Genomic DNA, 24,981 nt, shown 5'->3' on the forward strand with positions numbered 1-24,981 from the left:
GGTGGAGGTTGCAGTGAGCTGAGATCGTGCCAGTGCACTCCAGTCTGGGTGACAGAGCGAGACTCCATCTCAAAAAGCTAAATAAATAATGAAAAACTCAGTGCAGATACTTGGCATCTGGGTTTTTCTGTTTTTTGTTGTTGTTTTCCGAGATGGAATCTCGCAGTGGTGCAATCTCGGCTTACTGCAACCTCTGCCTCCCAGGTTCAAGCAATTCTCCTGCCTCAGCCTCCCAAGTAGCTGGGATTACAGGCGCCCACCACCATGCCCAACTAGTTTTTGTATTTTTAGTAGAGACGGGGTTTCTCCATGTTGGCCAGGGTGGTCTCGAATTCCTGGCCTCAGGTGATCTGCCCGCCTTGACCTCCCAAAGTGCTGGGATTACAGGCGTGAGCCACCATGCCTGGCCAAGTATCCTTTTAATAACTTGGAATAAAGGGTGAAGCCCAGCTCTGCCTTGCTTTGTATCCTGTCCAGGGCCATCTGGATGCAGTGGAGTGCAGCACCCAGACTAGCTGCAGTGGGCTCTCAGAGGAAGTCGCCCTCTGGCCATGATGTCTTAGGAGGAATGGTTTTAGGAGAAGAGCAGATGTATTGATCTTGTGTGTTTTGTTTTGTTTGAGGCAGCATGTCACCTGTCACCCAGGCTGGAGTGCAGTGGCAGGATCCTAGCTCACTGCAGCCTCAATCTCCTCAAACCTCCTCAAATCTCCTCATATCTCCTTCTCAGCCTCTTGAGTAGCTGGGCTTACAGATACATGCCACCATGCCCAGCTGATTTTTTTATTTTTAAGTAGAAACGAAGTCCTGCCATGTTGTCCAGGCTGGTCTTAAACTCCTGGACTCAAGCAATCCACCCGCCTCAGCCTCCCAAAGTGCTGGGATTACAGGCGAGAACCACTGTGTCCGGCCAGTCTTGCATGTTTTATAGCTATCGAGTGCCTTCTCTTTCATGGGGCTCTAATTAATAATTTCTATCATTGTTATAGAAGAAAAAATTTGATTTATTTGTTAACTCTCAAAGCTCTACCGCAATGGCCAGCGCTTACTGGAAAAGCAAAGATTCCAGTTCCCACCTTCCTGGCTTTATATTGACAACATCGAGGGAGAGTGGGGAGCCTTCAATGACATCATGCGGCGAAAGGACTCTGCCATTCAGCAGCAGGTGGCAAACCTGCAAATGAAGATTGTCCAGGAGGATCGGGCCGTGGAAAGCCGCACCACCGACCTGCTGACTGACTGGGAGAAGACCAAGCCTGTCACGGTGAGTCCCGCCTGTTGGGGACCCAGGAGGCTCCTCACCCAGCAGTGTGATTTGGTGACTTTCTTTCAAGCCTAAAAGTCCTTGCTGTGACTGAGCTTTCCAGTACTGAAGACTCTTTTCCTTTTTGTAGTTAAAAAAGCAGATGGAGATAGTAAATGTGAAAATATGAAGCCCAGCTTAGACCTCTTTTTACCCAGAATGGCATTCAGGAGCTGGTTTCACGGATTAAAGTTTTTCTGTTCTTAGATCATTCATTCTCTTACGTAGATATGCACAGAAATTAGAATTTAATTTCCTGTAGACAAAGGCCAAGCTTCCCACTGCTGCTGCTAGTTAATTAGATTTTGGTTGGATGGTCTCTGGTTTTGCCAGTGCTGCTGGTGGGTAGTGGGGAGGCAGGTTCTGTTGCCATCGTTACCATAGCCATTAAACCTGCCACCACTCAGAAACTGCCACATCCACTCTTCTTCTTGCATTCAAGCGTTTATTGAGCCCCAGCTGTGTTCCAGGCATTGTTCTAGGTCGTGGAGATATAGCAGTGAGTGAAAAGGACAAGAGCCTCCTACCTTCATGGAGTCACGCTCAGTGAGAGAGAGAAAAAATGAGCCAGAAGAGACAGGCAAGGCAGGTGGTAGTGCTGCTGCGACAGAAGTAGATGAGAGGACGCTGGCTTGGTGGCTACTGCCATGCCGGGGAGGGTGGTGTGGAAGGGGGCTGGCAACTCGTGCTGATGGCGGAGGCGATAGTAGATAATGGTGTGTTTGGTTTACTGGGAGTGGAATTCAAAATTGTATGTATTTTATGTTCTGCTCCCCTTGTTATTTGTATTGGTGGTTTCCTAAGGGCGCATGAAATTATCTGGAGAGCGTGTAAATGCAAATGCCTGGGCCCTCTCCTCTCTACATGCGGATCCCGTTGGGTTATCATGGGTCCCAGGCGAGTGGTTTGTTTTCTTTCTAATTTTCAAATTTTTAAATTTTTATTTATTTATGGAATATAAGCATAGAAAAGACAAATGGAAAAGATGTGAACGTATTTTGAATATTAATCTTTTTCTCATTTGGGGATGTAAGTTTCCTACAGTAGGCCAGTGACAGATTGAGCCTTCCACAAAGATCTGCTGGTGAATGTCTCATCCTGCCGGTAACCGCTCCCGTGCTGCTGGGCCCCTCCCTGCGGGTTCTGCTGTGTCCTTGGTTTTTAATTTTGATTTGATGGTCTCTGCTTTTGCCAGTGCTGCTATTGCTGCTAGGTTATGAGTGCTTGCTCCAGTGGAGGAGTTGAGTAGTAATAGCAAGATTCTGGTCATCAAAATTTGAATATTTTTTATCACCTCACCTTGGTGCCAGTAATGTGTTAGAGTTAAAATTTTTTTTTTTTTTTTTTGAAACGGAGTCTTGCTCTGTCGCCCAGGCTGGAGTGCAGTGGCGCAATCTCAGCTCACTGCAGGCTCCACCTCCTGGGTTCACACCATTCTCCTGCCTCAGCCTCGCGAGTAGCTGGGACTACAGGCGCCTGCCACCACCCCTGGCAAATTTTTTGTATTTTTTAGTAGAGATGGGGTTTCACTGTGTTAGCCAGGATGGTCTCGATCTCCTGACCTCATGATCCACCCACCTCGGCCTCCCAGAGTGCTGGGATTACAGGCGTGAGCCACCACGCCCGGCCAAAAATTTTTTTTGAGGCAGAGTCTCACTATGTCGCCCAGGCTGGAGTGCAGTGATGTGGTCATAGCTCATTGAAGCCTCTGTTTCCTGGGATCAAGCATTGTAGCTGGAACTACAGGTGTGCTCCGCCATACCCAGCTTACTGTTTATTTTTAGTAGAGATGAAGTCCCAGGCTGGTCTGAAACTCCTGAACTCAAGCAGTCTCCCTGCCTTCGCCTCCCAAAGTGATAGGATTACAGGCGTGAGCCACTGCGTCCAGCCTAAGTAAAATGTTTTTTGATATCTTGCCTTAGTAGAAAACAGCAATATTTTGTACACCTCTCAACAGTTATCAAAATGAAAAGGAAGTATGCCAATAGTAGTGTTAATGCTGAAGTAGAGTCTGTTTCTGGTGATTTCTCATTCTTCTCTTAGCTAGGTGACTGATGTAACAACTGTGTTCTCTGGGGAGGATATGGCTGGCAAGCCCCGGGGGTTTGTCCTCTTATATCACTGGGGATGTGCACTTGAGACCGAGTCTGTGCTGCCTCTTCTCCCACCTTCTAGGGTACTGAGTAAGACAATGGCTAAATCAAGAGATGCTCCACCATTCTATTTTATGTAAAATATTGATGTAAAAATTAAATTCACTACTGTACACACATCCAAAGTAGACATCTTGTTGAATGTTTCCTTATGAAGATGTGTGCAAAGAATCCGAAATGTCCAGAAGCCCTGTGGGCTCCATGCGCCATCTTAAAGCCTCAGTGCTCATCTCTCCCGAGACGTTGTGCTCCAATTCTCTGTGCTCTGCTTTCAGGGCAACCTTCGCCCAGAAGAGGCACTTCAGGCTCTCACCATATATGAAGGGAAGTTTGGTAGGCTGAAGGACGACAGAGAGAAGTGTGCAAAGGCCAAGGAGGCGCTGGAATTGACAGATACTGGGCTTCTCAGTGGCAGTGAAGAGCGCGTGCAGGTATGAACCACTGGGGAGGGGTGGAGAGTCCCGCTCCCCACCCGGACTCTGCCATTGACTTTGTTCATCTCCGGGGCCCTGCCAGATTCTGGGGCCATTTCTGTTTCCAAAGTCAACTGCTTTACTACTCTCAATCACAGGTGGCCTTAGAAGAATTACAGGACCTCAAAGGCGTTTGGTCAGAACTTTCTAAGGTTTGGGAGCAAATCGATCAGATGAAGGAGCAACCCTGGGTTTCAGTACAGCCTCGAAAGGTATATCTCATGAAATCGGTGTTTGTGTATGTCTGTTTTAACAGTTACAGACCTTATTTAGGAACGTGACAAGCCAAGTTTGTGTATTTGTATTGTGAGTTCATAAGATATCACTTAATGTCCTGCATGTCATTTACATTATTTGTCCAGAATATTGTAAAACTTATTTTGAAACCTTTTTTTTTTTTTGAGACGGAGTCTTGCTCTGTCCCCCAGGCTGGAGTGCAGTGGCGCGATCTCGGCTCACTGCAAGCTCCGCCTCCTGGTTTCATGCCATTCTCCTGCCTCAGCCTCCTGAGTAGCTGGGACTACAGGCGCCCACCACCGTGCCCGGCTAATTTTTTGTATTTTTAGTAGAGATGGGGTTTCACTGTGGTCTCGATCTCCTGACCTTGTGATCTGCCCACCTCGGCCTCCCAAAGTGCTGGGATTAGAGGCGTGAGCCACCGCGCCCGGCCTGAAACCATTTTTTAAAGAAATATTTCCATTTAAAGAAATGCCGGCAAGCTAAATAGCATCTTATGTTTCTCTCGACAGCTTCGACAAAATTTGGATGCCCTCCTGAACCAGCTGAAAAGCTTCCCTGCCCGATTGCGACAGTATGCATCCTATGAGTTTGTTCAGAGGCTTCTGAAAGGTTACATGAAGGTGGGTGACCAGTGTCACACAGTGATGAGTGTCCGTCAGAAGTGCACCTACACAGACACTTCGTTTACTTTCTCCACAGATAAACATGCTGGTGATTGAACTGAAATCTGAAGCACTTAAAGACCGCCATTGGAAACAGCTCATGAAAAGGCTTCATGTTAATTGGGTTGTTTCTGAGCTAACCCTTGGCCAAATCTGGGATGTTGACTTGCAGAAAAATGAAGCTATTGTCAAGGACGTACTGCTTGTGGCACAAGGGGAGATGGCTTTGGAAGAATTTTTGAAGCAGGCAAGTAATAAGACTGAACGGCTGCTTTTATGTTGTGTTCCGGGCTGTTACATGGATCTGAGCTATGTAAAAATGGAGCCTTGTCATCTGTGGTCCTTTTGGTTCTCATAGTGCTTGGTCCCTTGTGCAACTAGTGGATGCCCACATATTGATAATGTGCGTCTTTCTGGTTTGAATTCAGATACGAGAAGTGTGGAATACTTATGAACTAGACTTGGTTAACTATCAGAACAAGTGCCGCTTGATCCGCGGCTGGGATGACCTCTTCAACAAGGTCAAAGAGCACATCAACAGCGTCTCGGCCATGAAGCTCTCTCCGTATTACAAGGTGCTGTCGCTGGGGAAGGAAGCTTGCCCTCCCCACCAGTGGTCTCCCACACTTTCACTGTGATACCTTTTCACTGACAGTTACTAGGTACCTGTTTTTTATTTTATTTTTTGAGACAGGGTCTCACTCTGTCTTCCACGCTGGAGTGCAGTGGTACGATCACAGCTCACTGCTGCAGCCTTGACTTCCTGGGCTCAAGTGATCCTCCCACCTCAGCCTCTAGGTAGTTGGGACCACAGGCACATGCCACCATACTGGGCTAACTTTTTGTTTTTTGTAGAGACAGCATCTCACTGTATTGCCCAGGCTGGTATTGAACTCATGGGCTTAAGCAGTCCTCCTGCATCGGCCTCCTGAAGTGCCAGGATTACAGGCGTGAGTCACCACAGCCAGTCAATACTTGTTTTTTTGTTTGCTTGCTTTTTTTTTTTGTTTTTTTTTGGGGTGGAGTCTCGCTCTCACCCAGGCTGGAGTGCAGTGGCACCATCTCGGCTCCCTGCAACCTCCGCCCCTGGGTTGAAGTGATTCTCCTGCCTCAGCCTCCCAAGTAGCTGGGATTACAGCTACGCGCCACCATACCTGGCTAATTTTTGTATTTCAGGTCGAGACAGAGTTTCACCGTGTTGGCCAGGCTAGTCTCAAACTCCTGACCTCAAGTGATCCACCCACCTCGGCCTCCCAAAATGCTGGGATTACAGGTGTGAGCCACCTGCACCCATCTACTTGTTTTTTACCATGTGAATGAGATTACTTCATGAGATCCTGATCTGCATTTTTCAGTGAGTTTTGGCATGTCTGTGAGTAAAAGGGTTAGCAGTTTACCTCTGCCCTCTTGTCTGTCCACCAGGTTTTTGAAGAGGATGCACTCAGCTGGGAAGATAAGCTGAACAGGATCATGGCTCTCTTTGATGTGTGGATTGATGTGCAGAGGCGGTGGGTCTACCTGGAGGGTATCTTCACAGGCAGTGCAGATATCAAGCACCTGCTGCCAGTGGAAACCCAGCGGTTTCAGAGGTATGGCCTCCAGCCTGAGAGCCAGATTTGCCAGCAGCTGGTAACTACTCTGTGCAAAGGCTGACGCATGTTTTAATTTCATTTGTAGCATCAGCACTGAGTTTTTGGCTCTAATGAAAAAAGTGTCCAAGTCTCCTCTTGTTATGGATGTTCTGAATATCCAGGGAGTACAGAGGTCTCTGGAAAGATTGGCAGACCTGCTAGGAAAGATCCAGAAAGCATTGGGAGAATATCTGGAAAGAGAGCGGTCATCTTTCCCCAGGTAAGATCCTTGCTTTGACTTGGCCTGGAGTCAAGCTGAATTTCAGTTGTGCATTTTTCCAGCTATCTCCTTTCCCTTCTGGGCCTCTGTTAGTTTTGACATCAAGGATTTTGTTAGCCAATAATACATATAATGATTACCATTCCCTTCCCTGTCATGCAGTGATTACTAATTGTACCTACCTTGGATTTTTTAAATTGTCCTACCTTGGATTTCCTAAGTCTTTAATTTAACTATCATCTACCCTCCAAGGCAGCTTGCATGACATCTCTTCAGTGTTTATCGCTGGCAGTTTTCTTTTTTTTTTTTTTTTGAGATGGAGTCTTGCTCTGTCGCCCAGGATGGAGCACGTGGTGCAATCTCAGCTCACTGCAACCTCCTCCTACCAGGTTCAAGTGATTCTCTTGCCTCTGCTTGCTGAGTAGCTGGGATTACAGGTGCCCGCCACCACACCCAACTAATTTTTGTATTTTTAGTAGAGATGGGGTTTCGCCATGTTGGTCAGACTTGTCTAGAACTCCTGACTTCAGGTGATTTGCTCTCCTCGGCCTCCCAAAGTGCTGGGATTACAGGCATGAGCCACCGCACCCAGCCTCTGACAGTTTTCTGAGTGGCATCTTTTCCTTTCAGAGTAGTTTGCTTAGGCTGAATTGGACAGATTTTTTAAAAAATTGGTTAATAGGCTGGGCGTGGTGGCTCACACCTGTAATTTCAGCACTTTGGGAGGCAGATCACCTGAGGTCAGGATTTTAGGATCAGCCTGAACAACATGGTGAAACCCTGTCTCTACAAAAATACAAAAGTTAGCCAGGCATGATGGTGGCTGCCTGTAATCCCAGGTACTTGGGAGGCTGTGACCGGAGAATCGCTTGAATCCGGGAAGCAGAGGTTGTAGTGAGCCGAGATTGCGCCACTCCACTCCAGCCAGGGTGACAGAGCAAGACTCCGTCTCAAAAAAAAAAAAAGAGTTAATAAAGTAACTTACTAAGGCAGATGACATGCAATTCTTTGCATTCGTTGAACTCCTCTTACCTCAAGATCTTGTTAGGTAAGTGTGTATCTTTTGCCAAGGACTGGAAGAAATTTCGATGTGATTTGAATTTGGGCTGGAGATTGCCACCACCAGCCACATCTTCTTTCCCTTCCTGCAGTTTGAAATTTTGCCTTGATTCACCTTATATGTGTATATCATATTTTAGCAACTTGAGTGTTATTTTAATTTTAGGTTCTATTTTGTGGGTGATGAAGATTTGCTTGAAATCATTGGAAACAGCAAGAATGTCGCTAAATTACAGAAACATTTCAAGAAGATGTTTGCTGGAGTTTCGAGCATCATCCTGAACGAGGATAACTCTGTTGTTTTGGGTATTTCATCTCGGGAAGGAGAGGAGGTAAATTTCTGTTTGTAACTTTTAAAACTTCCCTCAGGCCGGGCGCGGTGGCTCAAGCCTGTAATCCCAGCACTTTGGGAGGCCGAGACGGGCGGATCACGAGGTCAGGAGATCGAGACCATCCTGGCTAACATGGTGAAACCCCGTCTCTACTAAAAAATACAAAAAACTAGCCGGGCGAGGTGGCGGGCGCTTGTAGTCCCAGCTACTCGGGAAGGCTGAGGCAGGAGAATGGCGTAAACCCGGGAGGCGGAGCTTGCAGTGAGCTGAGATCCGGCCACTGCACTCCAGCCTGGGCTACAGAGCGAGACTCCGTCTCAAAAAAAAAAAAAACTTCCCTCACATTTTTGCACACCTCGTTTAAAATTGTTACTTTAATTTTATTTCTTCATTTATTTCAGGTTCTGTTTAAAACTCCTGTGTCAATTACTGAGCATCCCAAAATCAACGAGTGGCTCACGCTGGTAGAGAAGGAGATGAGGGTCACCCTGGCCAAACTGCTGGCTGAGTCTGTTACGGAAGTTGAGATTTTTGGTAAAGCAACTTCAATTGACCCAAATACCTACATCACTTGGATTGATAAATACCAGGTAATCTATAGTAGAAGTGAGTGGGCTCATGGTGAAAACGCGGACCAATCTTTAAAATGATCTTTTGGGATCTTGTTCCTGTGTCTTTCAGGCCCAGCTTGTGGTTTTGTCAGCCCAGATAGCCTGGTCTGAGAACGTGGAGACGGCACTGAGCAGCATGGGCGGAGGTGGAGACGCCGCGCCCTTGCACTCCGTGCTGAGCAATGTGGAGGTCACCCTCAATGTGTTAGCAGACTCTGTCCTCATGGAGCAGCCCCCACTCCGAAGGCGGAAGCTAGAACACTTGGTTAGTCTCGCACCAGACTCCTTCCTTACCAGTTAGACTCTTACACCCTCAACCACGCAGTTAAGTGGAAATCATGCTTGAAAAAGGTTTCAGATAGTATCAAGGAGAACAGTGGACAGTGTACGGATATCCTCTGAGGGTGGGCATTTGGCTCCCTGTCCCTATTGAAAGGTAATCTCAGGGGCATGCGGGGGTTACATGACATCACGGTAGAGAGGAAGGGATCAACCTTGGTCAGGATCTCTTGCTCTTTCCCGTCATCTCCCCAGAGAGGTGGCCACAGCAGTGCTAAGCTGCACGGCGTGGGCAGTGCCTGCTCCGAGTCCCATGGTGGCACATGGCAGACTCTTAGGACAGACATCAGAAAGCTAGTCTTCCATCATGTTTTAGGATAGCTGCAGAATTTTAAAATGTTTAAAGCCAAGTGTTTCTGTTTCTTTGTTTTTGCTGCAGCTCTGGGTTCTATGTAATACCATCTCATGAATAACATTTCTCTCATCTCTGAAAGTGAATTTGCCTTTTGGAACATTTACTGAAAGCCATTGTAACTGGACCTAGAACCTCAGTTTCAGTTTAACAATCCACAACCCCCGAGAATGCACTGTATTGCTTTAGTGTAGATGAACTTTTAAAGTGACTGTCTCTCTTCAGATTACAGAGTTGGTTCACCAGAGAGACGTTACAAGGTCCTTGATCAAAAGCAAGATTGACAACGCCAAATCTTTTGAATGGCTCAGCCAGATGCGATTTTACTTTGACCCTAAGCAAACTGATGTGTTACAGCAGTTGTCAATTCAAATGGCAAATGCCAAATTTAACTATGGCTTTGAGTACCTGGGTGTTCAGGACAAACTGGTCCAGACCCCCCTCACTGACCGCTGCTATTTGACGATGACACAAGCCTTGGAGGCCAGGCTGGGGGGTTCCCCATTTGGTAAGTTCTTCCACAGATCTGGACAGATGGAATCATGCATTAAAATGTTTGAAGATAAAACTAAGGATTTGAATGCACTTCTTTTTTTTTTTTGAGATGGAGTCTCTGTCGCCCTGGCTGGAGTGCAGTGGCGTGATCTTGGCTCACTGCACGCTCTGCCTCCAGGTTCAAGCCATTCTTCTGCCTGAGTCTCCTGAGTAGCTGGGATAGCAGGCACGCGCCATCACTCCAGGCTAATTTTTGTATTTTTAGTAGAGATAGGGTTTCACCATGTTAGCCAGGCTAGTCTCGAACTCCTGACCTGGTGACCCACTCACCTCAGCCTCCCAAAGTGCTGGGATTACAGGCGTGAACCACCACACTCGGCCTGAATGTACTACTTAATTATGTGGTGTGTACATTCTAAAATCTTAAATTTGTTTGCATTTATTACTACTTTGATTTTTTTTTTGAGATGGAGTCTTGCTCTGTCACCCAGGCTGGAGTGCACTGGTGCAACCTTGGCTCACTGCAACCTCCGCCTCCCGGGTTCAAGCGATCTCTTGCCTCAGTCTCCCGAGTAGCTGAGACTATGGGCGTCCACCACCAAGCCCGACTAATTTTTGTATTATTAGTAGAGATGGAGTTTCACCATGTTAGCCAGGCTGATCTCGAACTTCTGACCTCAGGCAGTCCGCCCACCTCGGCCTCCCAAAGTGCTGGGATTACAGGCGTGAGCCACCGCACCTGGCCACTACTTGGATTTTTTAAATGAGTTGCTTTTTATAGTTATTTTAAAGCTAAAGATATGGTTTCAGTTAGGTAATGGACTCAAGCATTCTGTTGCTTTTCTTTAAACAGGACCTGCTGGAACTGGGAAAACAGAGTCTGTCAAAGCTCTTGGCCATCAGCTTGGACGGTTTGTTTTAGTTTTCAACTGTGATGAAACCTTTGATTTCCAGGTGAGACGCTTTATGGGATCCACCTAAAATCTAATGCCCTGCGGGGATTGTTTGGGGAATATCAAGCTCGTACCTGTGAAAGCCATTTGCGTTGCAGCTCAGCATGGTTTGTATGGCCTCCTGAGTCCTGTAGTAGCGATAGGTGTTATTTTGAAGTGTTTGAGGTGTCCAGCATACATGCTTTGAAGTTGACTTTAGTTTCATGTTTTCAAAGTTAGATCTTTAGTGTAATATTTTTGTAAAATGTCGGTGTTTTGAAGACATTTTTAGTGCCTGTGTCTTGGAATAAGCACATGTTATGGAGGAGGTTTATCTTTATTCGACAAAAAGTGATAGAATAAAAACAGTAGCTTTGTCATTGAGATTTTATTGGCACAGAAGGAAAGAAGGTATTATACTTTTCATCTGTCATGATAATGGCTATTGTTCATGAAGTAACTGCTGTGTGTGGGCACTGGGCCCCTCACCTGAGATGTGACTCTAATTTATCCTTCACAACCACCATGGGAGGTAGGTAGTATTATTCCCATTTCAAAGATGGGGAGATATGCGTTTCAAAAAGATGTGACTTGCCCAAGGCCAAACAGATCGTCAGAGTCAGGATTTGAGCCCTATGAAGCCAGCACTGAGGCAGGTGGTATGGGAGTCTGCTCAGGCCACCATATCCAAGCAGCACAGGCTGTGTGGCTTAACAATAGAAATGTATTTCCTCACAGTTCTGGAGGCTGGGGAGTCCAAGATCAAGGTGCCAGTCGGGTTCAGTTCCTAGTGAGGGCCCTCTTCCTGGCTTGCAGATGGCTATTTTGTCCCCACAAGGCCTTTCCTCGGAATACAAGCATGGAGAGTGTTCTGATTCCTCTTCCTCTTCTTATAAGGGCACCAGTCCCATGGATAAGCGGCCCAACCCTCATGGCCTCATTTAACCTTAGTTACATCCTTACATGCTCTTTTGCTAAAGACAAACCCACTAGGGTAAGGGCACCAACATACTAATTTGTGGCAAGGGAGAGGGGGAGACAATTTAGGGCACAGCAGGTGGTTTTAGCTTCTTTCTTCCTCTCCTTTCCAGGCAATGGGCCGGATCTTTGTGGGCCTTTGCCAGGTGGGTGCTTGGGGCTGCTTTGACGAGTTCAACCGCCTGGAGGAGCGGATGCTGTCAGCTGTGTCCCAGCAGGTGCAGTGCATACAGGAAGCACTGCGTGAACATTCCAGCCCCAACTACGACAAGAGTAAGACACCTCTTCTTCAAAGATTACTTAGAGAATGTAGAGAGAAATTCCCTTGTGAACTGATTTTTTACCTCTTGGATTAGAAATAGGAATTTAGCTCACAGGAACTCACTATTATAGGCAGTATAGTGAGCCGTGGTTAAAGACGGAAGGTAAGAAACCCAGGCCAGGCGTGGTGGCTCACGTGTGTAATCCTAGCACTTTGGGAGGCCAAGGCAAGCAGATCACTTGAGGTGAGGAGTTCAAGACCAGTCTGGCCAACATGGTGAAACCCGTCTCTACTGAAAATATAAAAATTAGCCTGGCGTGGTGGTGCACACCTATAATCCCAGCTACTCGGGAGGCTGAGGCAGGGAGAGTCCCTTGAACCCAGGAAACAGAGATTGTAGTGAACTGAGATCATGCCACTGCACTCCAGCCTGGGCCACAGAGCAAAACTGTTCCCCCCAGAAAACCCAGGACTGTTCTGCGTCACCGCTTTCAGTCCTTGTTCCAGGGCAGCAGCATAGAGGTTTCTATGTCCCAGGACAACCAAACACCTGAACAGTCCTTCCTCAGCCAGGCAGATGCCCCCGTGCTCCCTTACAGCTTGTGTGTGCCCTCCATGGCCTTTGCCACGGAATGAGTGTGTCCTCTGGTGTGGGCCCTCGGTGCCCCCTCTTCCTTCCCACGTCGTCAGAGAGCCAGCCTCCCCAGCCACCTGTCTGGCCAGTGTTCTGCCATCTGTCTTTGGAAACAAGCCCTTTATCACGATAGGAGCAGCTGTCAGAGAGGCCCCAGGGACCACGTCCCTTCCCGGTTCAACACAAAGGCCCAGCATATGGGTCAGGGAGGGTGGGATGCTGAAGGAGGCAAACATTGAGGTATTGGGTAGGTGTGAAATTCTGTCTTAGGTACACAGTGTAGCTTTTAATGTTTCCTTTTATTGCATAATAACAACTTGCCTTATGGAGAATTCCCCAGACCTCCTAAGTGAAACAAAAGGAGTGGGGAAGAAAGCACAGCACTTGCCTTTGCGATCGGTGTTCTCTTAAGGCGAGAATACACTTTGTTCCAAAGTGGCTCAGAGGTGCTTGGAGGTTTGGGGTTCTTTTTGTTTTGTCGATGCTAGGAACAGGTAATTCCCATGATCTAAGCCAGTCAGTGTCGCGGCATTTATTCCTTTTTATTTTTGCACATTTGTGGACTGCATCTCTATCTTGAGTTCTCTGTGACACTCAGTGTTGTGTTGCCCAAATAACATAGTGGTCTCTGCCTCTGGTGGCTTGACCTGGGACACGTGCACGTGAGGTGCATGGGAATGGGTCCACCTGGGCTGGGAGAGCGTGGCTGGTGGTCCCTGAAGAAAGGCCAGAGAGCAGCCCCCCAGGAAGCCTCTACTCCAGCTCCCTGGGAGAACAAGAGCTTTGTCTGTTGTTTTAGAGACATTTTAGAATGGGGTTTTTTGTTTGTTTGTTTGTTTGTTTGTTTTTTAACATTTCTAGCCTTAACACTGTCATCTCGTTCTCAGCCTCTGCCCCCATTACTTGTGAGCTGCTGAACAAACAAGTCAAGGTGAGCCCGGACATGGCCATCTTCATCACCATGAACCCTGGCTACGCGGGCCGGTCTAACCTTCCTGACAACTTGAAGAAGCTGTTCCGGAGCCTGGCGATGACCAAGCCCGACCGGCAGTTAATCGCCCAGGTCATGCTGTACTCACAGGGCTTCCGCACTGCTGAAGTGCTTGCCAACAAAATCGTCCCATTTTTTAAGTAAGTAGCCTAGAATTCTTCATAATCATATTTCTTACATGTGATAAATGTGCCCATTTAACCTTAAAATTTTTTTTTTTTTTTTTCTTTTGAGACGGAGTCTTGCTCTGTCGCCCAGGCTGGGGTGCAGTGGCATGATCTCAGCTCACTGCAAGCTCCTCCGCCTCCTGGGTTTACGCCATTCTCCTGCCTCAGCCTCCCGAGTAGCTGGGACTACAGGCGCCTGCCACCTCGCCCGGCTAGTTTTTTGTATTTTTTAGTAGAGATGGGGTTTCACCATGTTAGCCAGGATGGTCTCGATCTCCTGACCTGGTGATCCGCCCGTCTCGGCCTCCCAAAGTGCTGGGATTACAGGCTTGAGCCACCGCGCCCAGCCAACCTTACAATTTTTATGTGTAATGATGGTACGTCTTTCAAAATACCCATCTCTGATTTCTTGACACTTGACCCTATTATTGTTTAAAGTATACTGTTTCTAAAGAAAGCCTTTTATTTTTCTTATCTAGACTATGCGATGAGCAGCTATCTTCCCAAAGCCATTATGACTTTGGTCTTCGGGCTTTGAAGAGTGTGCTGGTGAGTGCAGGCAATGTGAAGAGAGAGAGAATCCAGAAGATAAAGAGGGAGAAAGAGGAACGAGGGGAAGCAGTTGATGAAGGAGAAATTGCTGAAAATCTCCCTGAACAAGAGGTTCGTTTTGATCATTCAAACCTTATACATTATTTAAATTTACCTTTTTAACATTTAAGCCATGACTTGTGGGTTCTTCTTGTGGTTCACATGTCTTGGGATGACTGGAATCGACTGCAATGTTGGCCCGGTGAGTTGAGTGCACAAATGTGGGCTAGTGATGGTCGCACCCTTTGTTCACCAACAGTTACCGATCACGCACCTCCTGGGGATGCAGCGGGCGGCACTTAAGCCGTGCTCCACTGCTCACAGCCCAGCCCTCTCCCCATAGATTCTGATACAGAGCGTCTGTGAGACGATGGTGCCGAAGCTGGTGGCAGAGGACATCCCGCTGCTCTTCAGCCTCCTGTCGGACGTGTTCCCTGGAGTCCAGTATCACAGGGGTGAGATGACTGCCCTTCGAGAAGAGCTGAAGAAAGTGTGTCAGGAGATGTATTTGACATATGGAGATGGAGAAGAAGTTGGTGGAATGTGGGTTGAAAAGGTAACTCGGATTGTTTCCTTGACCACTGCCCTCACAGACCCTGCTGGCCTTAGTGTCCAGTAATGACAACCATGGGCCCTTTGATGAAACTGTCCACAGAGGCTGTGGAGGTGCATAATATGCTTTATGAAGATTTGCCCAAGGCCTATTTGAATTTTTTGTTGTTGTTGTTTAAATAAAGAGGAAACAATACTTAACCTGAAAATTTTACACGATACAGTTCGATTTCTGAAAATGCTAAGTGCATGACTATTTTGGAAAGTTGTTTATGCTGGTAAAAATTCTGCTTACAAGACTTTCCAGTGCCAGAGATGAACAGCCTAAATTGCTGATCAGTAAGTAGTTTACATTCTGTATTGGCTTCTTTTCTTACTCTATGTGATTCATTTAAGAAAAAGTTTATTGTTTACACAAGCTGTGTGTGTTTAGCCTGAGAGACGCTGTACGGGATTGAACATACAGCTCATCCATTCAGTCTCTCGTTGTCCTTGGCGGGATCTGATGTGTCCTTGTTGAGGCTGCTCGTTGGTGTCTTGTCCCACTGGCTCCAGCCTTCCTGACTTACTAAAGAACTCGCCAGTTTGGAAATGTTTGTTTTAGATGTGGCCTATGTAACATCTCTCCAGTTGGGGAGTTTCAGTACTTGCCTTTAAAAATCCATAGATAGCGCGGTGGCTCACGCCTGTAATCCCAGCACTGTGGGAGGCCAAGGCGGGCGGATCACGAGGTCAGGAGATCGAGACCATCCTGGCTAACACGGTGAAACCCCGTCTCTACTAAAAAATACAAAAAACTAGCCGGGCATGGTGGGGGGCGCCTGTAGTCCCAGCTGCTTGGGAGGCTGAGGCAGGAGAATGGCGTGAACGCAGGAGGCGGAGCTTGCAGGAGCTGAGATCGCGCCACTGTACTCCAGCCTGGGCGACAGAGCAAGACTCCATCTCAAAAAAAAAAAAAGAGAGAGAATCCATAGATAGGTGCTTGTAATCCCAGCTACTCGGGGGAGTGAGGCAGGAGAATCACTGGAACCTGGGAGGTGGAGCTTGCAGTGAGCTGAGATCATGCCACTGCACTCCAGTGTGGGCAACAGAGAGAGACTCCGTTTCAGAAAAAAAAAAAAGAAGTCTACACGTAATGTTTCTTGCTGACTTTCACAAGAGGTGGCTGAGCGAGGAGCTGGCCCCATTCCTCCTCTGGGATGGTCACTGTGCTGGTCTGTTGGGCCCTGCAGGTTCTCCAGCTCTATCAGATCACCCAGATCAATCATGGCCTGATGATGGTGGGGCCCTCGGGAAGTGGGAAGAGCATGGCCTGGCGTGTCCTGCTGAAGGCGTTGGAGAGACTCGAGGGTGTGGAAGGTGTGGCCCATATCATCGACCCCAAGGCCATCAGCAAAGACCACCTCTACGGAACCCTGGACCCCAACACCAGGGAATGGACAGATGGGCTCTTCACACACGTGCTGAGAAAGTACGTCTTCTTTGATCTCGTTTGTGTTCTCCTGGATGTGGGCCCTACGTACTTTGCTCTCACAAGAGCAGAGTATACATTATTTTCAACCAAAGTCTGAGCAAATTAAAGGTCACTTCAAACCATCATAGGTAAACATGCCTAATGTTGAAATCTTGATTGGCTGGGCGCGGTGGCTCACGCCTGTAATCCCAGCACTTTGGGAGGCCGAAGCGGGCAGATCACGAGGTCAGGAGATCGAGACCATCCTGGTTAACACGGTGAAACCCCGTCTCTACTAAAAATACAAAAAAATTAGCCGGGCATGGTGGCAGGCGCCTGTAGTCCCAGCTACTCGGAAGGCTGAGGCAGGAGAATGGCGTGAACCTGGGAGGCGGAGCTTGCAGTGAGCCGAGATTGTGCCACTGCACTCCAGAATGGGCGACAGAGCAAGACTCCGTCTCAAAAAAAAAATCTCGATTTAGTCAGCAGCTGTTTTAAAATCCTTCCCCGACCAGGATCATCGACAGCGTGAGAGGCGAGCTGCAGAAGCGCCAGTGGATCGTCTTCGATGGCGATGTGGATCCAGAGTGGGTTGAGAACTTGAACTCAGTGCTGGATGACAACAAGCTCCTAACTCTGCCCAATGGAGAGCGCCTCAGTCTTCCACCCAATGTAAGTAGCCTTTTGTATGTCATCAACTGAATAATTCCTTTTGGCCAACTAAAATTCATATGCTAGCTAAGTGCAGATCTGGAGTCGTGGACCCAGATTCCGTGGAGTAGCGATCATTGTGTAAGTAATTTTCAAAGGCAGCATCTCAACTGCTAGATTTTTTTTTCCATTTCCATGGCTAATGAGAAACATTTTAATAGGTTTTATTAATGGCTTTCTATCACTTATGGAATAATAAGCACATTCTGTGATTATCGGTTAACCTTGTATGGTGGGGTTGTCGTTAGGGTTTCTTAAGCTATTATACATCTAAAGAGTTGGGAAAATGAGAAATTTGGAATGGGGCTTTCTAGGCTGTCCCTTGGGAAATGAGTGCATGGTGCAGGTGCCTGACAACACCTACTGATCAATAAACAGCCAGGCCCGGTGTAGATTTGCACTGAGTCAGACCCTGTTGTAGATGCTGAAAGAAATCTACAGCAGTAAGAAAGCAAGAAGACAGGCCGGGCGTGGTGGCTCACGCCTGTAATCCCAGCACTTTGGGAGGCCAAGGCAGGTGAATTACGAGGTCAGGAGATCGAGACAATCCTGGCTAATATGATGAAACCCTGTCTCTACTAAAAATACAAAAAATTAGCTAGGCGTGGTGGCAGGCTCTTGTAGTCCCAGCTACTTGGGAGGCTGAGGCAGGAGAATCGCTTGAACCTGGGAGGTGGAGGTTGCAGTGAGCCAAGATTGCGCTACTGCACTCCAGCCTGCGTGACAGAGCGAGACTCTGTCTCAGAAAAGAAAAAAAAGCAGGAAGACAAAAGCCCTTGCTCACGTGTGATGCTTAAAATGGACAAACAAAATGAATAGTGATTGGTGCAAAGAAAAAAAGAAATGGAAAGTGAGCTGTCAGGTGTTGGTGGGGGCTGGAGGTTAAAATGTGAAGCCTTCCCTGTGAACGTGGTTTGAGCAGACACAGGGGAGTGAGGGAGTAGGTTCCAAGGCTCCCAAGTATTCTGGGCAAAGGAACACACAAGCAGGAGTAGCAGGTCTGGGACAGAGGCCGGTGTGCATGAGGACAGCAAGGGGCAGTCAGCTAAAACAGAGAAGACTAGGGAGGACAAGTCAGGGCTGAGACCAGAGAGGAAACGAACCAGGTCAGGGGCCCTGGAGGTCATTGTGGGAGTGTGAGTTTGTACACTGGGCAAGCTGGGATCCATGGAGCAGCCTGGCAGGAGCGATGTTCCGTGGTGTATGTCCACAAAGATCCGTCTGGCTGCCGTTTGGAGAATAAAGAGGGCAGGGTGAAAGCCAGGAGGCCAGTTGAAGGCTGCCTCAGTCCTCCAGGCATCAGGGACGGGGTGAGCTGGCAGCAGCAGAGGTGCTGAGAGGTGGCTGACTGTGGTCGGAGTTTAAAGCATGCATGGGATTTGCTGAGGGACTACATGTGAGTGTGAAGGAAACAATTCATGGATGATGCGAGGTTTCTGGCCTGATCAGCTTATGAGCCTTCAACAACAAAGCTTAGGATTGGTATTTATCTCAGCTTCAGGAACCAGCCATGGATTCTGAGTACTGTCTGAAAGTGCACTTACTCCAACAACTCGAGTTCCGCTCTGACAGCTGATCAGTAGAGTCTAACTGTTGTCAGAGGAGATTGAGCTCCTCGTTACAGCTCCGGGGTTAAGACTCTGGAGTCCGACCACCTGCTTTGAATCTCAACCACTGACTAGCAGTGGGACCCCAGCAAGTCACCTGCGCCATCTTTAAACTGGAGGTGAGGCCGGGCACAGTGGTTCGTGCCTGTAATCCCAGTACTTTGGGAGGCCAAGGCAGGTGGATCATCTGTGGTTAAGAGTTTGAGACCAGCCTGACCAACATGATGAAACCTTGTCTCTACCAAAATGACAAAAAACGAGCTGGGTGTGGTGGCGCATGCCTATAATCCCAGCTACTTGGGAGGCTGAGACAGGAGAATCGCTTGAACCTGGGAGGCGGAGGTTGCAGTGAGCCGAGATCACACCATTGCATTCAAGCCTGGGCAACAGGAGCGAAACTCCATCTCCAAAAAAAAAAAAAACACTGGAGACACAGCATGCCTGCCTGGTCATGCCTGGTCAGGTTGTATGAGACTGGAGGGATCCAGGCCCAGTGCGTACCCAGGACGCAGTCACTACTGACATCACCCTTGGAGGGGCTGTTGCTTCTGTGCCCTCAAGAACAGTGGGAAACCTTAAACACGGTGGTCTGCCCTGCTCTTCTCCCTGCCACACACACTTGTCCTGCCCAGATTCCTGTAGAGAGAATGGTGAATACTGTAGTGATATGAGCTGTAGGTGTTGTTTTTTTTTTAATAAGTGCAGAAAAAAAATTTTTTTGAGACAGGTTTTCACTATCACCCAGGCTGGAGTGCAGTGGCATGATCTTGGTTCACTGCAACCTCCACCTCCCAGGCTCAAGTGATTCTCCTGCCTCAGCCTCCCAAGTAGCTGCAATTACAGGCACACGCCACCATGCCCGGCTACTTTCTGTATAGGAAAATTAAGTTTTAAGTCACCTTTTCAGTGTGTATATAGGTGAAAGAATCTTAATGTCCAGGTTTTTTCTAAACCTATGTCATTAAATCTGCTTAATGTTTTCTTTCAAGGTGAGAATAATGTTTGAGGTACAGGACTTGAAATATGCGACCTTGGCCACAGTGTCGCGCTGCGGCATGGTCTGGTTCAGTGAGGATGTGCTGAGCACCGACATGATCTTCAACAACTTCCTGGCCAGGCTACGCAGCATCCCGCTGGATGAAGGGGAGGATGAGGCACAGCGGCGGCGCAAGGGCAAAGAGGATGAGGGGGAGGAGGCCGCTTCTCCCATGCTGCAGGTACGCCCAGGTGGAACCTACACATCATGACGCGAGGGTGCTAGGATGTTCAGATGTGGTCTCACTATGTTGCCCAGGCTGGTCTTGAACTCCTGGGCTCAAGCAATCCACCTGTCTTGGCCTCTCAAAGTGCTGGGATTACAGGCGTGAGTCTCAGCCAAGTGTTGTGTAATCAATGTTGTCTTCCGCCAGCTTAAACAAGGAAGCCCGGCTGTAGCAGCTACAAATGTTAAAAGTCATGTATGGGAAAATTTACCGAATTCTTTTCATTATCTTACTTTTCTCTATAAATTGATGGAAGACTGCTCTTTGCCATGTTCAGTGGGAAAACCAAAGTTCCTGGGAAGCAGGGTTTTTGAGAACCACCAAGGTGAAGGAATGAGGATTGGTCACCGAAGTTTCATCCAAAATTAGTTTTCCAAGGTCATATGACCTTCTCCTGGGACCAGGTTAGAATCCATGAAACTCGCCTGCCTTTTGAAAGATAGTTAAGTATCACTCATTCCACTTTCCAGATCCAAAGAGATGCAGCCACGATCATGCAACCGTACTTCACGTCCAACGGCCTGGTCACCAAGGCACTAGAGCACGCCTTCCAGCTGGAGCACATCATGGACCTAACGCGCCTGCGCTGCCTGGGCTCGCTCTTCTCCATGCTGCACCAGGCCTGCCGCAACGTGGCGCAGTATAACGCCAACCATCCCGACTTCCCCATGCAGATCGAGCAGTTGGAGCGCTACATTCAGGTCAGGGGGCATCAGGGGCTTCACAGAGCTCACCACTGCGCCCGACCACAGGTCCGAGGACCTCTGAAATGCTGCACCTGTGTGGAGGTGCTCTCTCCTAGGGGAGGGCAGAGCCTTCGTTGAGGGGCTAGGAAAGGTGCAGTGGGTGTCTGTGATGCAAGAAAACTGGGAGCCACTGTCTTTTTGGTTAACTTTGCCGTAAGTGTCTTTCTTTTGTTGTTGAAATTTTGTAAAAAATCAAAGTTTAATTCCTCTTTTAATAGCGATATCTGGTTTATGCCATACTCTGGTCCCTGTCTGGAGACAGCCGGCTAAAAATGAGAGCAGAGCTGGGTGAATACATCAGAAGAATCACGACCGTGCCTCTGCCCACTGCGCCCAACATACCCATTATCGATTATGAGGTGAGCATGCGGTTACAGCCCGTGTTGATTTAACTCGTCCTGGAACAACCTGACCATGGACCTTGAGTATTTTTTCTTTTCATTGTATTCCTTTTCATAGAAGGACTTTATCCTTTTAGTTTCATGTGTTAGCAAAGAATGCAGATTAGCCTGACCAATTCCTTCCTTATTCTGAAAGCTCAAGTTTGTGTTCAGGTAAGCAAACCTCGTGAGGAGACACCTTGGTTCCAGCCTGACTCACACTTCCATCTCTGTGTGTAGGTGTCCATCAGCGGAGAGTGGTCTCCGTGGCAGGCCAAGGTGCCTCAGATTGAAGTGGAGACGCACAAGGTGGCAGCCCCTGACGTCGTCGTGCCGACACTGGACACAGTCCGCCACGAAGCCCTCTTGTACACTTGGCTGGCCGAGCACAAGCCCCTGGTCTTGTGTGGCCCTCCCGGGTCTGGCAAGACCATGACACTCTTCAGCGCCCTCCGGGCCTTGCCTGACATGGAGGTAAAGAGGCCAGGAGGTGGACAGCAGAGCTTTTGGTGTTGAGCGGGGGGTTGGTCTCACAGTGTGGTTTTGTGTCTTCCCTCCAAAGGTGGTGGGTCTCAACTTCTCCAGTGCTACGACGCCAGAGCTGCTTCTGAAGACTTTTGATCACTACTGCGAGTACAGGCGCACGCCTAACGGGGTTGTTTTGGCTCCTGTTCAACTTGGAAAGTGGCTGGTGTTGTTCTGTGATGAAATCAACTTGCCAGATATGGATAAATATGGGACGCAGAGGGTCATATCCTTCATCAGACAGGTTTGTTTCTGTCCACAAGGCCCTTCCTGCCCCACAACGTCTCTTGTTCACGTTTTGCTCCTAATGTAGTACCTGTCCATTCCTTCAGATGGTGGAGCACGGAGGCTTTTACCGTACCTCAGATCAAACGTGGGTGAAGCTGGAGAGAATCCAGTTTGTTGGGGCTTGCAATCCCCCCACAGACCCTGGAAGAAAGCCCCTCTCACACAGGTAAAACAGCTTGGTAGACTGCTCTGCTTCACACACACACAGCTCCAGGATTGCTGTACACACAGCTCCAGGATTGCTGTAAACACAGCACCACAAAAACCTGGTTTTGAGAATAAAAACAATACTGCTTATCATGGGTTCCTCTTGGGTTACTTCTCTGCTGTAATGCCAGGAAAACAAGTTAAAAATAAAAGCGTTGGCCAGGCGTGGTGGCTCACGCCTGTAATCCCAGCACTCTGGGAGGCGGAGGTGGGCAGATCACGAGGTCAGGAAATCGAGACCATCCTGGCTAACATGGTGAAACCCCATCTCTACTAAAAATACTAAAAACTAGCCGGGCGAGGTGGCGGGCGCCTGTAGTCCCAGCTACTCGGGAGGCTGAGGCAGGAGAATGGCGTGGACCCGGGAGGCAGAGCTTGCAAGTGAGCCGAGATCGCGCCACTGCAGTCCAGCCTGGGCGACAGAGCGAGACTTCATCTCATAAAATTAAATAAAATGAAAGCATTGATCTCTTGGTAGTGATGAACTGCTCCAGACTCATCTGTAGAGCCAAGATGAGGCTGAAATAAGCCTCGGTTATTTTCTCATCTTTGCTGGTTTCTTTTTCAAGTGTTTTCCATCGACTGTTATGTGTCGGACCCCAAGCCTGAGCAGTGTGTGTGTGATCTCAGCTAACACTGATGTCAAGTCTGCATAGCTGGGTTAGGAAGCGACCTCCAGACAGGGCCCTGGCAGGGCGACTCCACTGGCACACTGCCCCTTCCCTGGAGCCGCTGTCAGGGAGGGGCGCTGAGCTGGGCTGTCTGTGCACAGGTTCCTGCGTCACGTGCCTGTCGTGTATGTGGATTACCCGGGCCCCGCCTCCCTCACACAGATCTACGGCACCTTCAACCGCGCTATGCTGAGGCTCATTCCATCCCTGCGGACGTACGCAGAGCCACTCACTGCTGCCATGGTGGAGTTCTACACCATGTCTCAGGTACGCAGAGTTTCTTTGCTCTTCCAGAAATTGTTTTCCTCTCATAATGAAGGCACTCTATTGGCCAGGTGTGGTGGTTCACACCTGTAATCCCAGCATTTTGGGAGGCTGAAGTGGGTGGATCCTTTGAGCCCAGGAGTTTGAGACCAGTCTGGACAACATGGCAAAACCCTGTCTCTACAAAAAGTACAAAAAATAGGGGGGCGTAGTGGTGCATGCTTGTAGTCTCAGCTGCCCAGGAGGCTGAGGTGGGAGAGTCGCTTGAACCTGGAGGCAGAGCTTACAGTGAGCCGTGATTGTGCCACTGCACCAGCCTGGGCGGTAGAGTGTGAGACCCTATCTCAAAAAAAAAATGAGAACTCTGTTGAAAAAGATTGGACTTTATTCAGAGATGTTATCGAGCCGAGAGACTTTCTCCAAAGTCTGTCATCAAAGTCACTTTTCTCTGCAGGTACTAAGACTGCTGCCATTTCCATGTTTAATCATTGTCCGATACGTGCGTATGTATGTGTAGATCATTATCCGATGCGTGCGTATGTATGTGTAGATGATGAGAACAGAGGCTGTGCAGTTTCTAAATGTATAGAAAGGCTGTGTATCTGCCAGATTGCTCTCAGGATGGTGGGACCAGCTACACTCCCACCAGCAGCACCTGCTTCCCTGTGTTCTGCAGCATTTAAAAAAGAGTCATTAACAAAAATGTTGTTGCCCATTTGGTGAGCAGTGACTCTCGTCGTTGCTGTTGGCATTTGTCTGTTGAGCCTCCCATGGAGCGCTGGCTGCGGGCATGAGTGGGAGCCGCCGACCTCCCTGCTGTGTCTCCCTCGCTCTTCATGCTTTGGGACAGCTTGCTTGTCATAGGTGGCAGATGCTTTTTCCCAGTATTTAATTTGCTTTTAATTTTGAGCATTTTCAGAAGGATTTTTTGTAGTTTCATTGTTTAAATGTTTAAATCATGAAATAAAATGTATTTCAGCATAAAGTGAGCAGCTTGAATCTAACTTTGTTCTGGACGGTTATCCAGTTGTTCCAGCATTGTTTACTCATGTGGAGACGGAGTCGCACTCTGTTGCCCAGACTGGAGTGCACTGACATAGTCTCGGCTCACTGCAAGCTCTGCCTCCTGGGTTCAAGCGATTCTCCTGCCTCAGCCTCCCTAGTAGCTGGGACTACAGGCGCCCGCCACCATGTCCAGCTATCTTCTTAAATATTTCAGGGTCTGGGTTCTTTAATGTAAACATATTTTGCCGCATTTTACCTTTTGACCACTTCTCTGTGTCCTAAGATATTGACATGTAACTTCCATTTTTCTCATTCCCATAGGAGAGATTCACCCAGGATACACAACCTCACTATATCTATTCACCCCGTGAAATGACTAGGTGGGTGAGAGGCATCTTCGAAGCACTGAGACCTCTGGAGACCCTGCCTGTTGAAGGCCTCATTCGGATTTGGGCACATGAAGCTCTGCGTCTCTTCCAAGATAGGTAAGGGAAGCCGAGGATCCAGCTGGGGTCTTTGCAGGGGTGGCCTGCTTAAGTTAGAGCCAGGTGGTGCCAGTGGTGGAAGGAGCGTCAGTCAGGGCAGCCTCCCGTCTGGACACTGGTCACAGTCGCCCCAGGGTACCAAAGTCACAGTGCACTGAATGCACCAGCTGCCCACCACTGTCTGCTTACGCAAGGCACTTTCATAAACCTTGTGGCCATGAACAGGGTACTTTTTTTTAAAGATACACCATAGAAGTCAAAAAACAGGGCACTTGAATACACCTTTTAAACTGTCAGGTGGGACCACACAAGGTAGCAGCTGCCTGTGATAACCTTCCCAGAGCACGGGTTCACTGCTGAGTTAAAAGGCCTCCCAGCAACTGCCCACTGTACATGCTCC

At 48.3% G+C, this 24,981-nt stretch overlaps 1 protein-coding gene across 1 annotated transcript in view; it reads left to right on the forward strand.

The window, feature by feature from the left end:
- DYNC1H1 (dynein cytoplasmic 1 heavy chain 1) overlaps nt 1-24,981 on the forward strand; it is a 92,066-nt gene that overhangs the window by 33,657 nt on the left and 33,428 nt on the right. Inside the window, exons 16-42 of the mRNA XM_025393104.1 lie at nt 1,025-1,264; nt 3,732-3,887; nt 4,028-4,141; nt 4,679-4,789; nt 4,869-5,078; nt 5,260-5,406; nt 6,254-6,420; nt 6,509-6,682; nt 7,908-8,073; nt 8,475-8,663; nt 8,755-8,949; nt 9,601-9,883; nt 10,724-10,824; nt 11,894-12,053; nt 13,564-13,807; nt 14,314-14,497; nt 14,769-14,981; nt 16,210-16,448; nt 16,946-17,102; nt 19,738-19,965; nt 20,481-20,711; nt 20,975-21,115; nt 21,377-21,610; nt 21,699-21,905; nt 21,994-22,115; nt 22,929-23,094; nt 24,418-24,581. Of these exons, the coding sequence (XP_025248889.1) occupies nt 1,025-1,264; nt 3,732-3,887; nt 4,028-4,141; nt 4,679-4,789; nt 4,869-5,078; nt 5,260-5,406; nt 6,254-6,420; nt 6,509-6,682; nt 7,908-8,073; nt 8,475-8,663; nt 8,755-8,949; nt 9,601-9,883; nt 10,724-10,824; nt 11,894-12,053; nt 13,564-13,807; nt 14,314-14,497; nt 14,769-14,981; nt 16,210-16,448; nt 16,946-17,102; nt 19,738-19,965; nt 20,481-20,711; nt 20,975-21,115; nt 21,377-21,610; nt 21,699-21,905; nt 21,994-22,115; nt 22,929-23,094; nt 24,418-24,581 (4,943 nt within the window). The remainder of the gene's footprint in view (nt 1-1,024; nt 1,265-3,731; nt 3,888-4,027; nt 4,142-4,678; nt 4,790-4,868; nt 5,079-5,259; nt 5,407-6,253; nt 6,421-6,508; nt 6,683-7,907; nt 8,074-8,474; nt 8,664-8,754; nt 8,950-9,600; nt 9,884-10,723; nt 10,825-11,893; nt 12,054-13,563; nt 13,808-14,313; nt 14,498-14,768; nt 14,982-16,209; nt 16,449-16,945; nt 17,103-19,737; nt 19,966-20,480; nt 20,712-20,974; nt 21,116-21,376; nt 21,611-21,698; nt 21,906-21,993; nt 22,116-22,928; nt 23,095-24,417; nt 24,582-24,981) is intronic.

Source organism: Theropithecus gelada, chromosome 7b (assembly GCF_003255815.1).
Source record: "Theropithecus gelada isolate Dixy chromosome 7b, Tgel_1.0, whole genome shotgun sequence".
Taxonomy (NCBI): Eukaryota; Metazoa; Chordata; class Mammalia; order Primates; family Cercopithecidae; genus Theropithecus; species Theropithecus gelada.